At 44.8% G+C, this 22,572-nt stretch overlaps 1 protein-coding gene across 2 annotated transcripts in view; it reads left to right on the top strand.

The window, feature by feature from the left end:
* dock1 (dedicator of cytokinesis 1) overlaps positions 1–22,572 on the top strand; it is a 350,480-nt gene that overhangs the window by 34,277 nt on the left and 293,631 nt on the right. For both annotated transcript variants that reach the window (XM_056297765.1, XM_056297766.1), the window contains exons 2-11: positions 5,254–5,337; positions 5,862–5,902; positions 6,558–6,613; positions 11,069–11,165; positions 11,413–11,561; positions 12,529–12,664; positions 14,054–14,211; positions 15,530–15,611; positions 17,999–18,134; positions 20,451–20,523. In XM_056297765.1, coding sequence (XP_056153740.1) covers positions 5,254–5,337; positions 5,862–5,902; positions 6,558–6,613; positions 11,069–11,165; positions 11,413–11,561; positions 12,529–12,664; positions 14,054–14,211; positions 15,530–15,611; positions 17,999–18,134; positions 20,451–20,523 — 1,012 coding nt within the window. The remainder of the gene's footprint in view (positions 1–5,253; positions 5,338–5,861; positions 5,903–6,557; positions 6,614–11,068; positions 11,166–11,412; positions 11,562–12,528; positions 12,665–14,053; positions 14,212–15,529; positions 15,612–17,998; positions 18,135–20,450; positions 20,524–22,572) is intronic.

Genomic DNA, 22,572 nt, shown 5'->3' with positions numbered 1-22,572 from the left:
GGAATACCATGATCCTCCCACGTGCTACATCCCCCTGGTGAAACTCCTCACTGTCAGGTGAAAAGAAGCGGCTGGCGACTCCACATGTATCGGATGAGGCATGTGGTAGTCTGCAGCCCTCCCCGGATCGGCAGAGGGGGTGGAGTGGCGACCGGGACGGCTTGGAAAAGTGGGGTAATTGGCTGGGTACAATTGGGGAGAAAAAGAGGGAAAAATCCCCCACCCCCCAAAAAAAGCAAAAAACAAAACAAGCAGCACTGTATCAGACAGCATAAAATGAAAACAAAGCAGGGCAATAAAAAGTTAACACAGCAGATAACTATAAAATCATCATCGACACAAAACTCAATGAAGCGTGGATCAGACCGAATATGCCAGTTTGAAAAGGTACGTTTTGAGATGGGATTTGAAGGTTGAAAGAGAGTCGATGTTGTGAATGTCCTGCGGGAGAGAGTTCCATAGGCGGGGGTCAGAATGACTGAAGGCTCTAGACCCTGTGGTAGTCGAGCGGGCTGATGGTGTAGTGAGTTGGAGAGCAGAAGAGGATCTGAGAGTGCGGGAGGGCGTATGGATGGATATGAAGGAGTTCAGAAAGATATGAAGGAGCTAGGTTATTAAGGGCCTTAAAGGTGAGAAGCAAGATCTTGAAGTCAATATTGTATTTAACAGGGAGCCAGTGGAGTTGCTGAAGAACAGGAGTGACGTGATCCATGGAAGGAGTTCTGGTAATGATACGGGCAGCTGAATTCTGGACCAATTGAAGTTCATGAAGACACTTGAGGGGAAGACCAGAGGATAGAATTGCAGTAGTCAATACGGAATGTAACCAGGGTGTGAATGAGTATGGCGGTGCTGATAGGTGTAAGTGATGGTCGAAGACGATTAATATTGCATAGGTGGAAGTATGCAGACCAAATAACATTGTTGATGTGAGCTTCAAAAGATAATGTGCTGTCTAAGATGACACCCAGACTCTTAACCTGAGGCGATGGAGTAAAATTGTATCATACAGATGCAGGAGTTGTACACACTTGTTATCTACCTTCTCTCTGTGCAAAATATAGGCTATACAATATTGCCCAGTTACTCAGATGTACAGTACAGCTTCGATTATGAATATAAGAAGCATTCATTCACGAACTCAGTCAGACAACGTTAAAAGTTTTACGGTCACAGTAGGCTACGTGCATCAAACACATGACCTACAAACCCGGTTGTACATGTGTGACGTCCACAAATACTTTCCATACTTAAAGTTTAAAACTAGGCCAAAGGTTCATTATACAACATGACCTAAAAGACTAACAACCAAGTATCAGACCTGCAGAGGCTATAAATAATCACCATCTCATCTAAACAGATAGCCTTGCCCTATGGGGGCTGTCCATGGTGTTTGTTTCTGTGTGTAAACAACCGCAATAAAATAGCTACTTCAGTAGACTGACTAGCACATGCAGCTACATCCTGTCAAGCAAGGCAAAATACATCTTAGCAATATAACCACATCAAAAATTGCACACATAGCTACGTGGGCAGTTCCTTCAACAGTAAAGCCACAGAGAGAGAAGGGGGTGTGCATTTCACCCACCCTATTTGAAAAGGAACGCTATTCTCATGACAGCCAGCAAAATAGCCAATGAAATTTAGCGCCACCAGCTAGTCACTGCATGCGGACAAAATTTTCCTTCATTGAAAGTCCGAATCCCTCCTTTTTTCTTCTCCATACGCAGCTCTAGTTTTGGCGTTGGCCTGCCATCAGTCTTAATTTTAATTTGCTACTGCAGTGGTAGTTTGGGAAAGTGGTTGAGTTTTTTTTTTCACTAAAAACTCCAAATCTCTTCCCTCCATAACTGCATGCCACTACATGCTAATGCTGGTGTCAATACAAAAAAAAAGGCTAAATCTCCTGTTTTATTTTTTTTCCCCATTTCAGTGACATTGATAACATGCTATGATTTGATTGGTGTGAGGCCAAAGGGTGGCTTTCTTCCATTGGCTTCCCTTGGCATAGGTCCAACCCATCTTGACTTATCGCAGTTTGGCAGTGGCATGATGGTAGGCTCATCTGATTGGTTAATCCTTAACATTTTTTTTCACCAAGGGAAGCCAACTCCAGCTTGGCCTCCCCGCAGACTCATCTACAGTAGGAGTGCTATACAGTGTTTCACCACACACATTGACTGACTTTCAACACATGTTAACATTCAGAGGGGCGCTGTTTCACTCATTATAAAATGCTTGATGAGAAATGGGGAATAGATGGCAACAACAGCACAAAAGGCCATCAGCACAAAAGAATTACCGAAACTGTTAAAGTGTTTTTATTAAAATTACAACTACAATTACAACTACTAAAAGCCATCTTCTCACACCGGAAGCTTCCAGTGTGGCAAGATGGCTTTGTGAATTCATATTTGCAGCAGCCTCACCCAGTACTGGTGACGGAAGATGGTGGTGGGAACTTAGCGTTTGCTGCAGCCTCACCCAGTACCATCCATGCAGTGTCTTTGTCCACGTCTGCGTCTAAGTTTGTGTTTTTGTTTGATGGCTGGGAGAGTTGGTGCTGCATCGGCTGGGAGAGCTTGGTCTGCTGCGTCCTGTGAGCCCAGGGATCACAGCCCTGCCTGGAGCTGCATCCAAGAAGGAAACACTGAAGGTGATCTGACAGGACGCGGAAGCTGGGCAGGCTAAGCTAACTGCTAGCCCATGCAGACCGGAAGTTCCGATAACACTGAGGGCGGTCTGGCGGCGGCCTCAACTAGCGTTGACTGTGTTTTTAGTGTCGTCGTGTGGAGTGCAGGGAGGTGTGTTGAAGGTGTCTGGCTGGGAGAGCTGACGTTGGATCGGCTGGGGGAGCCTTGTCTGCTGCGTCGCGTGGCCCCAGGAACCACGGCGGCCCTGCTTGGCACTGCACCTGAGGAGGCAACGCTGAGGGCGGTGTGACAGGACGTGGAAGTGGGGCAGGCTAAGCTAACTGCTAGCCAATGCAGACTGGCAGTTCCGACAGTCATCCTGGCATTTGCTCTCTTGGACAGTGATTTTTTTTTTTTGATGGATGTATGTGTTTTTGTAGTTTTTTTTTTTTTGTAGTTTGGATATATGTGTTCTTGTAGTTTGGGTGTTGTTGTTTTTTTTTTGCAGTGCGTTGGGCTGGAGGAAATGATATTTTGTTTCATTTCGTGTGCGCAGGTGCATGGAATGAAATGACAAATAAATGTTCCTGATTCCTGAATCTGAAAAAAAAGGGGAAGCCAGGCTGTGTAATATACGCTACTGTGTAATATACAGCTGAGTATTTGGACGTGGCCCCAGTATACTAATTGACCCATCCATACCCTACCATGTTGGCCATTGAAACCCAATCATACGTCATTCAAAGTCAAGTTTATGCAGGTTTTCATTCCCACCGAATGCTACAACAGCTGATTGTATGGATTGATCACTATCTGTAGAAGAGGGAGAGCTTAGTCAATGGCCCATGGTTTAGCGCCGCTGTTGAAAGTCAACCTGAGTCTCAATGTTAATGGTGCAGTAACTGGACTTGGCATGTTAAAGCGTTGAAATTTAAGTAGCGTGGTCATTAAAATGTATCACTTTTTTTCAAGAGTTAACTTTTATAAAGCACATCCGAGAAAGATTTTGGACTTTGCACAGATAGCAAAAACAATAATGCTGTGTTCAGGCTTGTTGGATGGCTTAATTAAGGGGTAAAATGCAATTTTAAAAAAGAGCCACACTGCTGTGTGCCAGCTTGTTATGAAACATGCTCAGCTCCTCTGATGACTGGTGAGAATGAAAGAAAATGGTTGACTGGTTGTGCACCATCAGCATGCTGGTAAGGCTCCAGTACCTGCAGTTGGAGTCCATTTTAATTATGCTGCCAGTCACCCCTGGAAAGCTGTGCTGATTGGCCCTATATGGCTTCCCTCAGCAGGACATACTCGTGCACGCACTCGCACATACTTATTTATGCAGTACACACAAACAGAAAATAGAAATATTATCTGCACCTGTTTCATTTCTCCCCGCAGGTATACACTCAGCACCTGAATCTATGCCACCCCCTGTCATGCTGTCATTCCTGCAGCGCTGGTCCTCACTGTTCCAGGGCTTATAGATTGTGTGTTTAAACACATACTATATATGTGTCCCAGTGTGCATTAGTCTGGTTTGTCAAATGTGAGTGTCAGTCCTGGCTGATTTGGCAGCAATATGCCGTTCACCTGTCAGTGATGAGAGTAAGAGCGCGTACACCCCCCATTGTGTTGTCATTGTAACTTGACCTTGACATGCTGTGGCGCTGCGATAATGGACTGGAGATGCTTAATACACGGGAGTCAGTGACAGAGGAGAGAATAGCCTGTATTGTCTAGAAAGTAAAAGAAGATGGAGGTCGCAGATGCCATCACTCATCTACTTCAGCACTCACATGGACAGAACGGAGAAGAAAAATGATCTGTGTGGCATCGAGGTCCAACTAGGGAATTCTGCATGTAGGGTGCCAGAAACCAAATCTGTCCAGATGTCCTGAAGGTGTCCCATATGTTGTGTAGTTTTGATATAACTGCTTTAAAGAATAAATCCTTTTTCTCATGTGATATTCGCACAGTTCTTGGAATAATATCAGAGGGAGGGTTATGCTGGAATTGGTTTTGGTTGTCTAGTATTTGCCACATCAACAAAAGCTAGTTATTGGCGTTCTCATTCCACCTCCAAGTTGGGAGTTCTCGGCACAAGATGATGTTGGTTATTTGTACTCATATACTCATTTCAGCAATGAATATGTCTGGTTTCTGCTGTCCTCCAACCTGTGTAACATTTGCAACAGCGAGTCTATATTTTGCAGATGTTTTTGTCGTGATTACTAGAGAACCAAGCCTGTTTAGTCTAGGCTTATGCCTGACAACCATCTAAATAACAGATGAAGCAAACAACAGTTGGGTAATATGTCTATCTACGCCGTCCTCGAGTCCTCTTTGCACTGGCAGTATTATCCCATTCTCCATTGCTATTGGATTACCTTTAGCGGATGCTCTAATTTTGTTGATATTACAGCCGACGTGGTGCAAGGCCTGTCCATAAATGTGTCAGACCGCGTGGGCGGGCGGGCGGATGTCCCTGGCATGTGTGATTCCACGGCTACACATTACACTGACATGCACTTTAGGGCCACGAGGGAGCCAATTTCTTTATTGCCTTTCATCCTCTCCTGTAATATCCCTCCTCTTATTGTCTCCCCTCATTTCCCTCCAGCAATCTATAACTACGATGCCCGGGGAGAGGAAGAGCTGTCACTGCAGATTGGAGACACGGTGCACATACTAGAGACATATGAAGGTGAGAACGGTCTTACTAATGATTCGCCTGATAAGAGCTGACACACCGACGCCGAACATTATTTACCTGTCAACGCTAGTAAGGCTTGTGTCTGGTCAAAGCTCTGCATGTCTGTCCAAGTGTTATGTGACGATTTTCTGGTAATAACATGACACCACACAGGTGCTGACCCTCATTCCCTGCTTCAATTTGTCTGACATCCTTTTAGTTTATCAGGTGGTAAATTCAAGTTGGCTTGTCCCCAAGTTTTGGTGAACAAGGCATATGTCACATAGTCACATTTTTGCTTTGCAAAATCAGTTTCAGAAATAATTACTATCCATGCTCTTTGTACCGCTGCAAACTTACTTGTCACTCTCCATTGTGAGTTATCTAATGATTTTTAATAAAATTCCTGACTTATCTTCAGACTGGTGCACAGGATTCATTGATTGTCTGGCGTCCGTGTTCTGCTAGTTTACTCTGTTTTGGAGAGTTGAGTTTTATCAAATGTTTTATGTTTGATGTATTCTGCTCTGCACTAGGCTGGTACAGAGGACACAGGCTGAGAAGGAAGTCCAAAAAGGTGAGTGGGTGTACAAAAAAAAGGGGGGTGAAAAAAAAAAAGAAAAGAAGAAAGACAGGCGTCCGGGTGGCATGGCGGTCTATTCTGTTGCCTACCAACGTGGGGATTGCCGGTTCGAATCCCTGTGTTTCCTCCGGCTTGGTCCGATGTCCCTACAGACACAATTGGCCGTGGAAGCCAGATGTGGGTATGTGTCCTGGTCGTTGCACTAGTGCCTCCTCTGGTCGGTTGGGGCACCTATTCCGGGGGGGGGACTGGGGAGAATAGCGTGATCCTCCCACGCTCTACGTCCCCCTGGTGAAACTCCTCACTGTCAGGTGAAAAGAAGCGTCTGGCGACTCCACATGTATCGGAGGAGGCATGTGGTAGTCTGCAGCCCTCTCTGGATCGGCGGAGGGGGTGGAGCAGCGACCGGGACGGCTCGGAAGAGTGGGGCAATTGGCCAAGTACAATTGGGGAGAAAAGGGGGGAAAATCCAAAATAAAAAAAGTAAGAAAATGGGGTTTGCACAGTCCTATTCCCGTTTTAGTAAATGTTTTCCTTGTCTGAGTGTTTGAGGTTTCAGTTCTTATACTCAAATGATCATCAAAATGAAAAAAAAATGTTTTTGCTTCGGCAATTGTATGAAATGACATGTGTTGTGTTTCCCCTCCAGGGTATATTTCCTGCTTGTTACATTCACCTGAAAGAAGCCACAGTCGAGGGCAATGGGTAAGTACCTCTCCATGTACACCTTGAATGACTTACATTATGATTTCCAAGTACTTGAGAAGTACTGAGTACTTCGCTGTCTTGTTAAGCGACATAACTTGTCGGATATTCGAGAGTATGCCTGTTGCAAGTTCTGCCCTCGATATGATGTGATGTGCGCGCTTGTCTTTCCTCTCCTCATGGTGCCGCTCTGTTTTTATGTGTCTCCTTCAGTTTTACTTGTATGTTAACCAAGAAATGAAACGTCTGTTAAGTCATTAAATTCCACTGTAAGCCAAAAGGAACACTGACTCTTTTTTATATAAATGTAAGTGATTCACTCTGAAATTATGTAAATAATTAATTCTCACGGTGTGAGGCTGATTAGATTTGAAATTAGAAGTCGCGAGAACAATTTTTCAGACAAGTTAGTTCAGGTGTCGGTTCGTGCCGAGAGACAAAACTATATTGATAATTGTGTGAATCAATTTTCCTTGAAATGAGCAGACCTCGATTATTTTTGATAATGACTATAACGGAGTTCCTCTCATCTTTAGCAGCATGCAGACGAATGACAATGGGGCCGCTGATCAGGCTAAGTTAGCAGAGCTGCCTAGTAGCCTCGATAGAGTAGCCCATTTGACTGGCTCATACGAAACTTTGCCACAGTTACAAACCCAACAGGCAATGGGTTGAAAATTCATTATAACTGGTGTGCATCATTTTAACTGGTATCTAGTGGTTCTGCTTTGAATGATAATGACTGGGCATTTTAATTCATTTTATGTTGTCTTTAATGTATCTGGGTTATCCATGTTTATTCCATATTTATTCTATTTATTACCCACACTTGACTGTTAACTTGTGACTGATTGTGATTGTGTGTGATTAATGTTTCATGTATAGTACAGTGCTTTGTTTTCTCTACCAGGCGGTAGCCTATAGGGGGTTATGCATTGTGTGTGTGTGTGTGTGTGTGTGTGTGTGTGTGTGTGTGTGTGTGTGTGTGTGTGCGCGCGCGTGTGTGTGCGTGTGCGTGGCTAATCTCGCAGACTACTGGACCTATCAGCCTGAAATTTTTTTGTGCACAGCTATGGCTGTGTGATGGAAGAACCTCTCGTGGTTGCGGTGGTTAAAAATTCAAAAAATGTTTGTTCTCGCTATCGCTGCTCCCTCTCCTCATTCTCTCTCTAGCTTGCTTGACCAACACTGTTTTCCGTCGCTGCCCGATCTGAGTCAACCGGGCACATGCACAACTCACATCTACAATTGACTCAGATTGGGTAGCAGTAGTTTCAAAACCAAAACATTATGTATTCGGGTATGAGTCTTGAAAGTAAACGAGACGTCGATCGTATTTTGCAAGCCAGAAAATCATACGCTGCTGATCTCGGCACAGGAGAACTGGAGGAACACTGGATAAACCAAAAACAATTCGCCTTATTCCCCTCGCTGCCATGCCGAAGTGCCAGTCTCCAATGTTAAAACTCTCCTATAAAAATACAATTTCAAGAGTGTGATGGGCTGGCGGCCTGTTCAGGGTGTCTTCCCGCCTGTTGCCCAATGACTGCTGGGATAGGCTCCAGCAACCCCGTGACCCTGAGCAGGATAAGCAGTTCGGATAATGGATGGAGTAGGATTAATTACAGTCACAGCTACAATAAAACATTTCCCTTGGCTGAGCTATGTTTTCTTACCGTTGTTTTATGAATGAAAGTCAATCAGCAGAGCAGCCATTCGCCTTCATTCATTTTATATCATGATACCATCACAGTTAAACACATTTAATGTCTTTTCATAAAGGCTTTGAAATTATGATAGCCTGATCTCTGTAATTTTATATTAGACTTGGTTGCTTTCATGTGAGGGTCTGCCTAGTAGGCTGCACATCCACAGACTGACAGGCAAAACATTTGTATCAAGTAGAATGTTTTGGCTTGAGGGCTGCATATTAAAAACCTTTTTTTTTCCATATTTCTCATTCAGTTGACTTGGTCACCGCGCAAAAGTCTTATAGTGGCAGGAAAAACAATGTTTTTTTCTGTTCTCGTGTGCGTGTACAGAGAAGGGGAGATGCGTACGCCTGGTGGAGATCTGTACTCTACTGAGTGCACTCCTCGAGTTTTTAAGATTTTCAATGCACTTTAATGTTTTGCACTTGTGATCCCAGAGAAGCGTTCTCTCATTATGCCATATAGAGATGTATGGTAAGATGACAATAAACTTGAAACTGAATGTCTTGGGATTCATAGAAAGATGAATATCCTTATGATCACAGATTCCTCTTCTGGCAGTCGAAAATATAACAGCTTTAGTGATGAGATATCCCTGGATCTGGAGAAGAGTAAGCATAAATGAAAACTAGGGATATATTACATTTTATAATTCAGTCTCTTTTCTTTTCTGTCCTGTTCTCAGCTGTATAACACTTTGCGTAGCCTTGAAAGTTAATACAGAGTGAAGTAAAACTTTAACTGATGAGCCAAAACATTATGACCACCCGCCTAATGTGCTGTTGGTCCTCCGTGTGCTGCCAAAACGGTGCTGACTTGCGTATCTGGGTCCAAAACATTAGCAACAGATCCTTCAAGTCCTGTAATGTGCGAGGTGGAGCCGCCATAGATCGGACTTGTTGGTCCAGCTCATCCCACAGATCCACAATCGGATTGAGATCTGGAGAATTTAAATAAACAGTAACGTACAATAACAAAACAATAGAGTCTAAAGTCAAAAACCATAAAATTGGAGTCCTTGAACACTTCTTCATGTTCCTCTAACCATTCCCGGATAATGTGTGTAGTGTGACAAGGGCACATTATCCTGGTGAAGGAGGCCACTACCATCAGGGAATACCATTTCCATGAATGTACCTGGTCTGCAATGATATTGAGGTAGGTGGCACGCGTCAAATTGATGTCCACTTGTATGGCCGGACCCAGGGTTTCCCAGCAGAACATTGCCCAGAACATCAAACCCTTCCACCTGCTTGCCGTCTTCCGCGTGATCTAAAAGAAAACAGGACTCATTGGACCAGGCGACCTTCTTCTACTACTCTAAGGTCCAGTTCTGATGCTCGCATGCCCATTGTAGGAGCTTTTGACTGTGGACAGGGGTCATCATGGGCACTCTGACCGGTCTGCGACTACACAGCCCCCATACACAGCCAGGTGCAATGCACTGTGTGTTGTGACACATTCCTCCTGTCACCATCATTAAGATTTCCTGTGACTTGTTCAACAGTACACCTTCGGTCGGTTCAGACACAACGGGATAGCCTTTGTTGCCCTCGTGCATCGATGAGTCTTGGGCGCCCATCACCCTGTCGTTGGTTTGTGGTTTGTCCCTCCTTGGACCACTCTTGGTACTCACCACTGCTGACCGGGAGCACCCCACAAGCCTTGCCCTTTCAGAGATGCTCTGACCCAGTTATCTGGCCATAAAAATTTGGCCATAACAATTTTCCTTGTCAAGGTCAATCAGGTCTTTACTCCTGTCAATTTCTCCTGCATCCAACACGATGACTATCAGAATTGATTGTTAGCTTGTCATCTCTATCCAGACCTTGGCATGTGCCCTTGTTTGGAGATGATCAACATCATTCAGTTCACTTGTGATTGGTCATAATGTTATGGCTCATGAGTGTATAATCCTGAAGCTTGTCTCATTTGTTCAATTTACTGACACCCACAGTAATACAAGGCAATTGCAGTGGTGGCTGAGCACTGCAAACCCCATGGACCCATTCAGAATGAAGCAACATTTCCAGAAATCTCAGAAGAGGCTAAATAATCACCAGTGATCAGACGATTTAGCTTGGCTTTATTATTTTGTGGGAGTTCTTATTTCTTATTTATTTTTTGTTATTATTATTTCCTTATATATAGTTTTTAAGGGGTGAGGGAGCCAGGGCATATGCATTTAATTGCGTTTGAAGGTATATAGTACTTTTTATATGTATATGACAATAAAGTGAAACTTGAACTTGAGTCAGACGTTTCGCCACACAATACAAAAACATCCATACTTTTTGTAGGTGTTTTAGGGTCCAGATGACACTTCGGCCAATGTGTTCTGCCTCTTTTGTCCCTCACGTGGATTGTTTACCAATGTGCAACCAAAGCATTTTCCTGTAGAAATCACCACCTACTTAGATGTGATCTGCCATATCTGTGTACTGGCCACAACAACTTTACTTCTTCAAACTTTCTGCTATTTGCCTTTTTATTTTTCATTTGGCTGCCACACTGGAGATGTTAAATGAATCATCATGCACTGTATAATTTTCCTAGGAAAGTCCATTCTGACGGTAACCATAAAATGAGCCACTACATAAGTATTCATGATTGGGATATCTGTGGGTTAGCTAATGTCTTAAATATACTAGTGATGGAAATGGTCAGAAAGCCCATTTGTCTGCATGAACATCATCACAAGTATAACATTTAGTCACAATTATAGTGTTGGCTGTTCCTCTAGACAAAAGGAGACTATCATTCCCACGGAGCTGCCCCTGGTTCAGGAAGTCACCACCACTCTTCGCGAGTGGGCCTCCATATGGAGGGACCTCTATGTGGTGAGCCACCCATTTTGTCTGTCTGTCTCTCCGTCTGTCTGACCACTGGAAACAAACACCGCCTCACGCCAAATGTGGTGCTTGCATTTAACACTTGTTTTTGATGATGCCTCAGTTAACTGCATCTACTCTGCCACACATGTCAACCACATCTTTGTTGGATTATCTGTGGGAGATCACATTTTGCACCTTGGTGTGTAACCTTGCTGTACTGAGGCTACCTATCTCTCTGTGTTTCCAATTACAGGGGGACAAGCGTGAGATGTTCAACTGTGTTCGTGACATGATCTACGACCTCATCGAGTGGCGGTCCCAGATCTTGTCCGGCACATTACCACAGGATGAGCTCACAGAGCTCAAGCAGAAAGTCACCTCCAAGATAGACTACGGCAACAAGTAAGGTTATACTTTTAAAGAGGCTTTAATGTTGTCCTCTCCTTCCCACTGATTATATCCGCTTAGCCTGATATCAAGCCTGCACAATGGCTTTTGTTGGCATGGGTCAGTGATGTCAGTCAATAGAAAATGACGGGTCACTGTGCAGGTTGAGGACAAAGCAGACGGACTAAGATTTGGCACACTGCTGTATTCCATCATGAAATGACAGCTCTAGCTGCATCCTCAGAGGCCCCAGAAAATCGGGTGAAAATGAAAATGGTGACGCACCACTCTGCTCCTGTGATGAAACTTTGAACTGTTGGACAGATAGAAAAATGGCTTTCTGCTCTTAAGCAGAAGGGAATAGTGAGGCGATGAAATGCATAGACTCCGCCTGGCCAGCATGCTGCTCTCTATTGACGCCCCCATGACAGATAGTTGGATGGAGGGGAAGGGCTTTGAGAGAAAAGTGAGTGAATATTTAAAGGGAAGAAGAGGGAAAGGGAAAATCAGCATACAATTGTAAATGTATGCTGTGTACGCTGGTGTGTGTTTGTGGCGGGAGAGAGAAATGGGCCCGGTGTTGCTTTGTCTTTATGTCATTCTCGCTAAAAGGCTGTGTCTCATTCTCTGGTTTGGCTCATATGTTATCCCCCCACTCTCCGGGCAATCCCCCTGCCATGCAGGCACGCACACAGTGCACCTTTAAAGACACCTGCCAACCTCTGTCTGCCCATTTCAGCTTCCGCACAGGAGCCAGCCTGTCACATCTGGCCTTTGAATGATCCAACATCCTTGTGTCACTCTGCTTTTCTTTCTCTGTTTTTCCCATTTTTCCCCCTCTGTTGCTCATCAACATGCACATACTTGTGTTCACATGCACAGAGACATGTGCACACTCACACACAATATAGCACGTTCACACACAACGCCACATTTATCAGTCACAGTCTGCAGTGTAACGCTCACCTCTTTCCTCTCTCAGGTACCTGGACCTAGACCTGGTGGTGAGAGATAAAGACGGCAACATTTTGGACCCTGAGCTAACCAGCACAGTCAGTCTCTTCAGAGCGCACGAGGCAGCCTCCAAACAGATCGAAGATCGGATTCAAGAGGAGAAGGTGAAGCTTGCACATGGAGCAGTGGTGTTCAGCCACATGCCACGGAGAGCCATGTGTACGCAGACTTTCACTCCGACTCAACATTATGCCAGCTAATGTCACTAAGCATCATGCTTTCAACCAGACATGCGACGGGATATTCAGTGAAATCAGCTGGTGTTGTGTTGTGTTGGAATGAAAACTTGCACATGGCCCTCCATGACACATGATCAGGTACCACTCATCTAGCGGGTATATGGCCAAGCTTCATGTAGTTGCAAATGTAGAGCCACTGGTTCAACATGGCCTGTCCATCATGACCAGTGGTGCAAAAGTGATGGCAGGTTATCTGCCCACACAGACCCAACAAAAGGGCGAATGATGAAAGGAAGGAGGGGAGATGTTGGTTGGGAGGGAAGGGCAAGGGTACAAAATTCAGAGAATCTGTGTTGCATTTAATGTGGAAGACATAATTTAATTGACGCAGTCAGAATGATGTGGGAATGACAGCCAGACGAGCATTATTCTAGATCCCAAAAGAAACTGTTAGATCACACCGCCAGTGTGGATAGCTTCCCCTTTTACAGGAGGATATAGGCCACCCTACCCCCGTGTTTAACCCAGAGAAGAATGTGGCATGGGCACCGCCTCTGCCTTGAAGTGGAAGAAAATGGGGTCACTTTTACCCCACACAAAACAAGACAAGGTACAACGTGACTCTTGACTGCTCACAGGAAAAGGCTAATCCTGAAAGTAGTCACGGATTCGGCCAGTTTCCCATAGCTGAACATCTATTTTTCACACACCCCATCACCTGTATCCCTCACCTGTATGTCAGCTCAGCAGTATGTAGGCTTGCCAGACACTTAAGTGCCCTGCATGTGTGGTCTCATCTTCTGTGACCTTTTTCATCCAGGGGGGCTTTATTGCATACGCATGGGCAATATGAAGTCCTCCCAGGTCACTTGTGTAAATATTAATGCATTGGCCCTGCCATATTTTTTGAAGGACATCGAGATGATCAAACAATAAATCTCTACTTCCCCTAGATCATTATTACTGTAGACGCAATGCTGCAGGAGTGTTCCAGTGTTAAGGCTTTCTGTCTTGTCGTTTAACTTGCCTTCGTTACTGCTGCCCATATTTTGATCGATACGGTTTATACAAATGCACAGACCTTATCAAACGAATTGAGAAATATCAAACTGACACAAAGGCATTTCCCAAGTTCATCTTTCCTGCCAAACCTGAAGTATCCCTTCCTTTATATGCTGATGTTATGAGCTCAGTTCTTATCCCAAGGTTCATTGTTTAAACTGCACAGGCCAGAGACCTGGCCTTGTGATAGGTGGGCCGGCGAAGAGTACCACTCCCAGTATTGAATGCAACCCTTCTGTTTCCCTCTGGCAGTCCCAGAAGCAGAATATTGATCTGAGCAGACAAGCCAAGTTTGCCTCCACCCCCTCATTTGCCCTTTTCGTGACTCTAAAGAATGTGGTGTGTAAGATTGGTGAGGATGCAGAAGTCCTCATGTCCCTCTACGACCCGATGGAGTCCAAATTTATCAGGTATGTCCCGGGATTCACGGGGTGCACACACACACTCACAAACCCAACTCAGACTTACACATACCGTCAATTTACAACGGTTTGCACTGAAATTCTCAAAAATTTGTACGACGCGGTCTATTCCGTTGCCTACCAACACGGGGATTGGCGGTTCAAGTCCCCATGTTACCTCCAGCTTGGTCGGACGTTCCTGCAGACACAGTTGGCTGTGTCTGCGGGTGGGAAGCCGGATGTGGGTATGAGTCCTGGTCGCTGCACTAGTGCCTCCTCTGGTCAGTAGGGGTGCCTCTTTAGGGGGGAGGGGGAACTGGCGGGAATAGCGTGATCCTCCCACGCGCTACATCCCCCTGGTGAAACTCCTCATTGTCAGGTGAAAAGAAGCAGCTGGCGACTCCACATTCATCGGAGGAGGCATTTGGTAGTCTGCAGCCCTCCGCCAGATCGGCAGAGGGGGTGGAGCAGCGACCGGGGCGGCTCGGAAGAGTGTGATAATTGGCCAGGTACAATTGGGGAGAAAAAGGGGGGAAACCCTCCCCCCCCAAAAAAATTGTGCAACTACATCCATTTTTGAGCATCCCGTTTTTGTTGTGTGTAAAGTTATTAAAGGTATAAAAATGTGTCAACTGTATTAATGAAATATTTTTGGCGTGGCTTTTGTCAGCACAGTGAATTTTGAGAAGGATTTGTGTCATTGAAACCATTCAAAATTAAACGTAGGTTCATTTATGAAGTCAATGTGACCTTAACAGCTGGTCGTATTGGATCATGTACACACCGGCTCAGATGTAGTGATCTACCGGCCGATGCTCAAGAGACTTTTTTTTGAACATCTTAATGAGCTTTAAGGTAACGCTTGACAGAGATTGGGTCTGCTGTAACTTCAGGCTACGTCTCAGCAGCACTGAACGCCTTCATAACATTTATAACATGTGCATGAGGCTTTTAATTCAGGCACCCCATGCAAGGAACGCGTGTTTACCGAGCTCAGCCGGCTGCCCGGGGGATTTGCTATTGTTTCAGATTGCAACAGTCAATTATCACAAGCGGCAGCTCTGTTTGGGAATGTTTCATCCACAACAAGTGTCGGTTATTCGTTCTGTTCTCCAACAGACCTGTGGCTAGATCAGCACTCAGACTTCAGCTGCTGTGATTGCAGCCTTTGTTACCGCACCTCATCTGATTGGGATAATCCCATTGCATTATAGAGAGGCTCTCCAAGAGAATGTGGAATGATGGCACGTTACAAGGCACAATGAAAGTTTAAATCATGTTACCCACCCTCCCCCCTCTCCCCCTCTCTCCCCTCTCTCCTTGGCAGTGAAAATTACCTGGTAAAATGGTCAAGTTCAGGCCTGGTTAAAGACATAGACCAACTCCATAACTTGCGGGCAGTCTTCACGGTGAGTGTGTGTGTGTTTGTGTGTGCATATCTGTGCAAATATCTGTGAATGTTTGTTTGTTCAGCAATGCTATGAGGGATTTGGGAACCTCTTTACAGAGCCTGTATTTTTTTTTTTGAGCTCTCAGAAATTGCTCAGCTCACCATTAGGGTTTGGTATTGTTTTGTATTTATCAGTTCTGTTTATCCGGTTCTCAAAGAAAACCAGTTTTGATTTTTTTTTCTTTCATTATTTTTGAGAATTAAGGAAAAAACGTATTACCTTGGTTTAGTATTTGAGGTTTAGGACACTGGTCATCTCCCTGCAACGTTACACTCCCAATGACTATACAAAGGTACGACAATTCTTTAGAATTCAAATTCTGATTTGGCTATCATAAAATACCATCTATGGCATGGTATCAATAAGTATTTTGTATAAATAGCAAGGTGTCAACCGTCCATTTTGCCAGTCTAAATGAAGCAGACTCAACTATTGAGAGTGAATGTAACCTCTTCATATCCCACCGTCACCTTTCAGTGACATTCATTCAGTCTCTGCGGTTATCTGCCCCCTCATTTCAATGACAAACTGAATTTCCCTGACAGGACCTCTTTGGGAAGGAACAGGAGCAGGGGTCATATTGCTCTGTGAACTTGTATCGAAGAGAAAATAGATTATAAATATCACTCCCTATCTTGCCATCATGAAAGACGGGAGGAAAAGAAATGGCATTTAAAAAAAAAAGCCCTGTTTGTTGACTTCATTAACGCTCGGTGCATTTCACTTTCTTTGCAGTCATGACTGGAATTACACCTTCAGGATTTGATAAGTGACTCCGAAACTTATGTTTCTTTATGAATACCCAGTTCTTGGAAATTTGGAACTGGGTCCAAGTCAGAACCAGTTCCTTTCACTGATGGAAGCCCTGGAGGGTCAGTCTGCACCCACAGGGAGCATTACATTCATTTCCTGTGGACAGAGGTTGCCCACAGGAAATGAATTTGTGGGCACAATCAAAGAGGGACTTAAAGCTGTTGCGGCGAAAAATAAAGTCTCAGCAAAAGGTTAGGCTACCCTTCTCTAAAAAGGCGATGCCGATTGATTGATTGATCCATGCCATGACATTGCTGCAGCCTAACAGTCAGCTTTGGTTTGGCACGGTTTCAAATGCTGATAAATTTTGTGGAGGTTTTTGTCAACATTACATCAAAAATGGCCGAGTATATGAACACCAGTGGTTTTGTATAATGATCAACCTGAATTTTAAATTGGTAGTAAACTTCCAGCTATGTTCTTTTGAACTGAAAACATTTTAGTACTTCCCTAGGATGGAAAAGTTGACTGTTCTGTGGGTACATTTCAACAAAAAAAGCGAGACCGCATCACACAGCCATTTTGAGGGAGAACATCTATGCTGTCTCTTTTTCCAATGGTAAAACGCACATCAAGATCAACCCCCTCCGATTTGCTGATATCAAAATCACGTTCCTGACACATGCACATTTGACTATTAAAATATGAGGGGGGGTGGTGGTGTCTGGGTAGCGTGGTGGTCTATTCCGTTGCCTACCAACACGGGAATTTCCAGTTCGAATCCCCGTGTTACCTCCGCCTTCGTCGGGTGTCCCTACAGACACAGTTGGCCATGTCTTGTGGGTGAGAAAACCAGATGTGGGTATGTGTCCTGTTCGCTACACTAGTGCCTCCTCTGGTCGGTCGGGGCGCCTGTTCAGGGGGCAGGGGGAACTGGGGGGAATAGCGTGATCCTCCCACGTGCTACGTCCCCTCAGTGAAACTCCTCACTGTCAGGTGAAAAGAAGCGGCTGGCGACTGCACATGTATCAGAGGAGGCATGTAGTAGTCTGCAGCCCTCCCTGGATTGGCAGAGGGGGTGGAGCAGCGACTGGGATGGCTTGGAAGAGTGGGGTAATTGGCCGGATACAATTAGGGTGAAAAAGGTGGAACCCCCCCCCCCCAAAAAAAAAAATATATATGAGGGGAGTTGAAAGGTGACACATCGGCATTATCCAACTAAATTCGTAGGGTAAACTTGCGAAAACCTGGGGCTACAGCGTCCATCCATCCATCCATCCATCTGTCCATCCATTATCCAAGCTGCTTATCCCAATTAGGGTTTGCAGGATGCTGGAGCCTATCCCAGCAGTCATTGGGTGGCAGGCGGGGAGACACCCTGGACAGGCCGCCAGTCCATCACAGGGCCCCAACATGTATAGTGTTACTTATATGCTATACCAGCTGCACCGTTTTTTTGTTTTTTTTCCCTAAACGTTGAGTAGAGGAAGACAGGATAAAAGCAAGCATTTGCTTGCTCTTCATGATATCACTTTTGACTGAATTATCCAGTACCAATGGTATCAGTATTATTCATGTATTGTTTTCCCCAGGACTTGGGCAGCGAAGATCTGAAGAGAGAGAAAATCAGCTTTGTGTGTCAGATTGTCAGAGTTGGGCGCATGGAGCTACGAGACAACAACACCAAGAAGCTGACCTCTGGCCTGAGGAGACCCTTTGGGGTGGCAGGTAAGTTTGACTACAAGGTGTCTTGAAATAATGTGTGCATAATAATGCTTGTGTGGTCAGTAAATTGTTTTTAATGACTACGTTCTTCACTCATAACCTGTCGACCCAAGAGGATTGTAATGCATTAGTTGCTACATCCCAGTCATAGGACACCTCTTAGATAGACTTCAACACAATTCATTTTGAACTTGGAACCCAGTGGGAATTTTCCAGTGTGCCTCAGCCCTTGGAAATGATCCATTGCATTACTTTATTGTTGAAAATAATTAATGTACCAATGCATTTTGCTTGGTTGAATAAATACATTTGGCCAAAACTCGGAGACATCGAGCTGAAGTAGAAAGGGGACTCAAGAGTTTGATTTGTCCCTTGTGGGCAAGCTGCCAGCCCCATGCCCCCATCGTAAACTAATTAGATTGGCTTTTTGCCCACACTCCTCCAACAGAGAAAATTATACCCATCTCACCACCTCTTTTTCCTGTGCCACTTGAGGGGAAGAAAATTTCGGTCTGATTTATGATGGCTTACTGTATCCTCAGACATGAAAATCATTACCGTGGTACGTGGCCACAGCAGAGAGCATGATTTTGATGGTTGCTTATTTTGAGCCAATGCGGATTATGGGCTTTTTGATGGATGAATGGTAGATGGCTGATGTCAGAGCTATAGGGTAACAGCATAAAGTCCAGAAATGTAATTTGCTGGAATTTTAGTTGGGCAATATAAGCTCAGGAGCAAGAGTAAATAGATATTCAGTCATCTGTTTTTTGACATCAATCATGTAGTTGAAGTCGGACTGTTTCATGCACTATCTCGCTTCCTACAAAGCGTTATAACTAGGGATTAACTAATTAACCAGACAATTTGCTGTGATTAATTGCGATTAATCGCTTTTTTCTCAAAACTGAAGTTTGTAATAATTGATATTGAAATGTAAAATCACGGAATTTATGTAGAATCAACATGAAGGAAGTGTATTTAAATTCAAATTCTAGTTTAATAGCATCTTTTTAACTTATAATACATTCTTTCCTGTGAACTACACATTTCCAATAAAACCATCAAGGCCATTAAAATTGACTGTCAACTTGATAGGTATATTTCTTATATGCATTAACAGAAATAATAATTGCGGGCGTTCGGGTGGTTTTGCGGTCTATTCCGTTGCCTACCAACACGAGGGATCTCTGGTTCGAATCCTTCTGTTACCTCTGGCTTGGTCGGGCGTCCCTACAGACACAGTTGGTTGTATCTGCAGGTGAGAAGCCGGATGTGGGTATGTGTCCTGGTCGCTGCACTAGTGTCTCCTCTGGCCGGTCAGGGCGCCTGTTCAGAGGGCGAATAGCGTTATCTCCTACGCCCTACGTCCCCCTGGCGAAACTCCTCACTGTCAGGTGAAAAGAAGCAGCTGGTGACGCCACATGTATCGGAGGAGGCAGATGGTAGTCTGCAGCCCTCCCCGGATCAGCGGAGGGGGTGAAGCAGCGACTGGGATGGCTCGGAAGAGTGGGGTAATTAGCCAAGTACAATTCGAAGAAAAAGGGGGGAAAACCCCCCCCCCCAAATAAAGAAATAATAATGCCTTGCACCGCGCCACAACAGCTTTTTGATGCATCGAGCAAAGTGCGGGTGCAGCGCAGTATGCCGCTTTACAAGCTCAGCGCGCTGTGACGAATACCCGTGCAGCCAATAGAAACATGGCATGCATGTAAGGCAAAATGGAAGAAAAGATGATATAAAATCAATAATATAATAACATGAATAATAGAAAATATAATGTAGTTGGTGACAATTTTGTGCTTCTAGAAGTTTGGAATGAATGATGCTGAATGATGAAAAGTTTTGAAAACTTTCTCTATTTTGCTCTTTTCCTCCACAAGTTTCCCAAACACCTAGGTTCAGCTCACATATGTGTGAGCTGAACCTAGTGGCGAGCGCATGAGCCGACAAGAAGGCTGGAGAGCCCGCCGCAGAATCCCCCAATACGCCTGTGAAACGGCCTCGCAGAGCCTCCACTTCTTAGAAAACTAAACGTGGCTGTGTTAATTGCATTAATGTTTTTAACGTCTTAAATATTTCCAATTAATTGCAAAAATTAACGCGTTAATTTTGACAGCACTTTTATAACACTAGGCCGCTCTAAGTCCTCAAACACTGGCTGAAAGGGAGGCTTGGTTAATTCTGTGCTCACCACAACCTTTGGGGACAGGCTTGGTTGCACTCTTTGACGTGGCCTGAACCTTTGTCTCACTCAGCAATGCTAATCTCCTACAAGTCTCGGAAATGTTTTAACCCCCTCGCCTTGTCTTTCTGCAGTAATGGATGTCACAGACATCATAACGGGCAAAATGGATGATGAGGACAAGCAGCACTTCATCCCCTTTCAACCGTAAGTGCAGTATTTAGAAGTACCGTCCATTAGCCGCCATAAAAAGCACTTTCTGACAAAAGAAACGCACCCAAGCCTTGAGTTTCTTTAAACTTTTACATAATATTGCATAAAATATGGAGTGAAGTGCTGCTGTGATGCTGCTATGGTTCCTTCCATGGTTGTGTGAGGATGAGTGTGTGTTACACAGCAGTTACGTGGGTTTTTCTTTCCTTTTTTGAAAGTCTTGAATCCTTGACACCTGATTAGCAAGGGTTTAAAGACAGTTGCACTCCCCTATTCCCCGCTGACTCAATTAAGGCAATCTCATTAACTGCTGCCATTCTCGTAGGACGGCGCGCAGAGCCAGAGTAACCTTTTCCTTAACGTGGTTTCCTGTATAATTGGAAATGCTTCAGATACTGGCAGTTTTGCTGGCAGATCACCTCACTTAACAGTTTTATCTGTGAGCATAAATCATGGAAATGAGAGCTCTCCAGTGTGACGAGATGAATGGGATCTACAAGGGTTTATGGTTTTGTAAGTGTGACTATTTACCAATGAATTTTGACTGACAGAGTCTGTCATTTAGGCTTGAAGAGGCTCTCCTTGCCATCATGGTTTTTTTTGGTTTTTTTCCCTTGCTGATGTTTTCTAGCCCAGCAGAGACGGGAAGTGAGGGAGCCAGACAGGGACGATTTGACATAGCAATGTAATTTGGATAGAGCACTGGCATCCAAACAGTGTTTTGTGAGTAGATGTTTCGTAGAAATGGCCTGAACATATAGACTAGATGGAGCCAAACATAACTGAAATGGTTTGTTTCCCTTGCATTGCTAGGGGCCCCTCAATTAGACTGCGACTCAGGTGACGTGGTCTGAACCATCTTGCTCAGAGTCATGATGAGGGAGCCAACAGGTGTTAAGACATGTATTCACTACTTACTTGCAGTGAAATTTTGTATGATTGGGGTTAGTTTTATCTCCTGCTATCAAACATGACAGCCCTAGCGTCCGGGTAGCATAGCGGTCTATTCCGTTGCCTACCAACATGGGGATCACCGGTTCGAATCCCTGCATTACCAGTTTGGTCGGGCGTCCCTACAGACACAATTGGCCGTGTCTGCAGGTGGGAAGTCAGATGTGGGTATGTGACCTGGTCGCTGTACTAGCACCCCTTCTGGTCGGTTGGGATGCCTGTTCAGGGGAGAGGGGGAGGGGGAACTGGGGGGAATAACATGATCCTCCCACGCGCTACGTCCCCCTGGCAAAACGCCTCGCTGTCAGGTGAAAAGAAACGGCTGGCGACTCCACACATTTGGAAGAGGCTTGTGGTAGTCTGCAGCCCTTCCCGGATGAGCAAAGGGGGCAGAGCAGCGACCGGGACAGCTCGGAAGAGTGGGGTAATTGGCTGGGTACAACTGGGGTCTCAGCCCCGCCAAATATTATGTTCATGTTTCAGCAGCTTCAAAACGATATCTTATTTGCTTTTTTCTTTGGCATTTCCCCATTTAAATGAAGATGAGTTGAGGATGTAGGAAAGCCTGCCTTGTGCCTATTTTCTAAAAGGTTTTGTCAGTACCTGTATTATGTTCTACTGCCCATTTTTAATGGTTATGGATTGAAGGCTAGAGGCCCCCAAAGGCTCTGCTAATGTGGAAGGCCGATTCCTTCCTCCTCCTCCTCTTCCTCCGTGCTGTTGCTACAACTGTTCTCTCTTCCGTACTCTGTCCTTGGTTTGTGTTGAATCTTGCACGCTGTAGACACCGCCACAGTGCACTCCACATGTTTCTCTCTGGCTCTCTTCACAGCTGCCACACACGTGGGACTTCTCTTCTCACATCACATCTGCTGCTGTCTGGAGCTCTGTGTTATTGTTCGTCTCAATCAATATGGCTCTCTCTATACTTGAACTCTTTAGAGAGGACCAACAGTATTGAGTTTTCTTTGCGTCATCACTTCATCACAAAGAGGGAACGTGTGACAGTTGGTTGGATATCGCTCTGGTGTATTACACCGAGGATTTTAACCATCTACCTTATTGAGTAGGCCGCGTGTGGACTTGAAGTAA

Source organism: Lampris incognitus, chromosome 17 (genome assembly GCF_029633865.1).
Source record: "Lampris incognitus isolate fLamInc1 chromosome 17, fLamInc1.hap2, whole genome shotgun sequence".
Lineage (NCBI taxonomy): Eukaryota > Metazoa > Chordata > Actinopteri > Lampriformes > Lampridae > Lampris > Lampris incognitus.
This window is presented reverse-complemented; position numbering and strand designations above follow the sequence as displayed.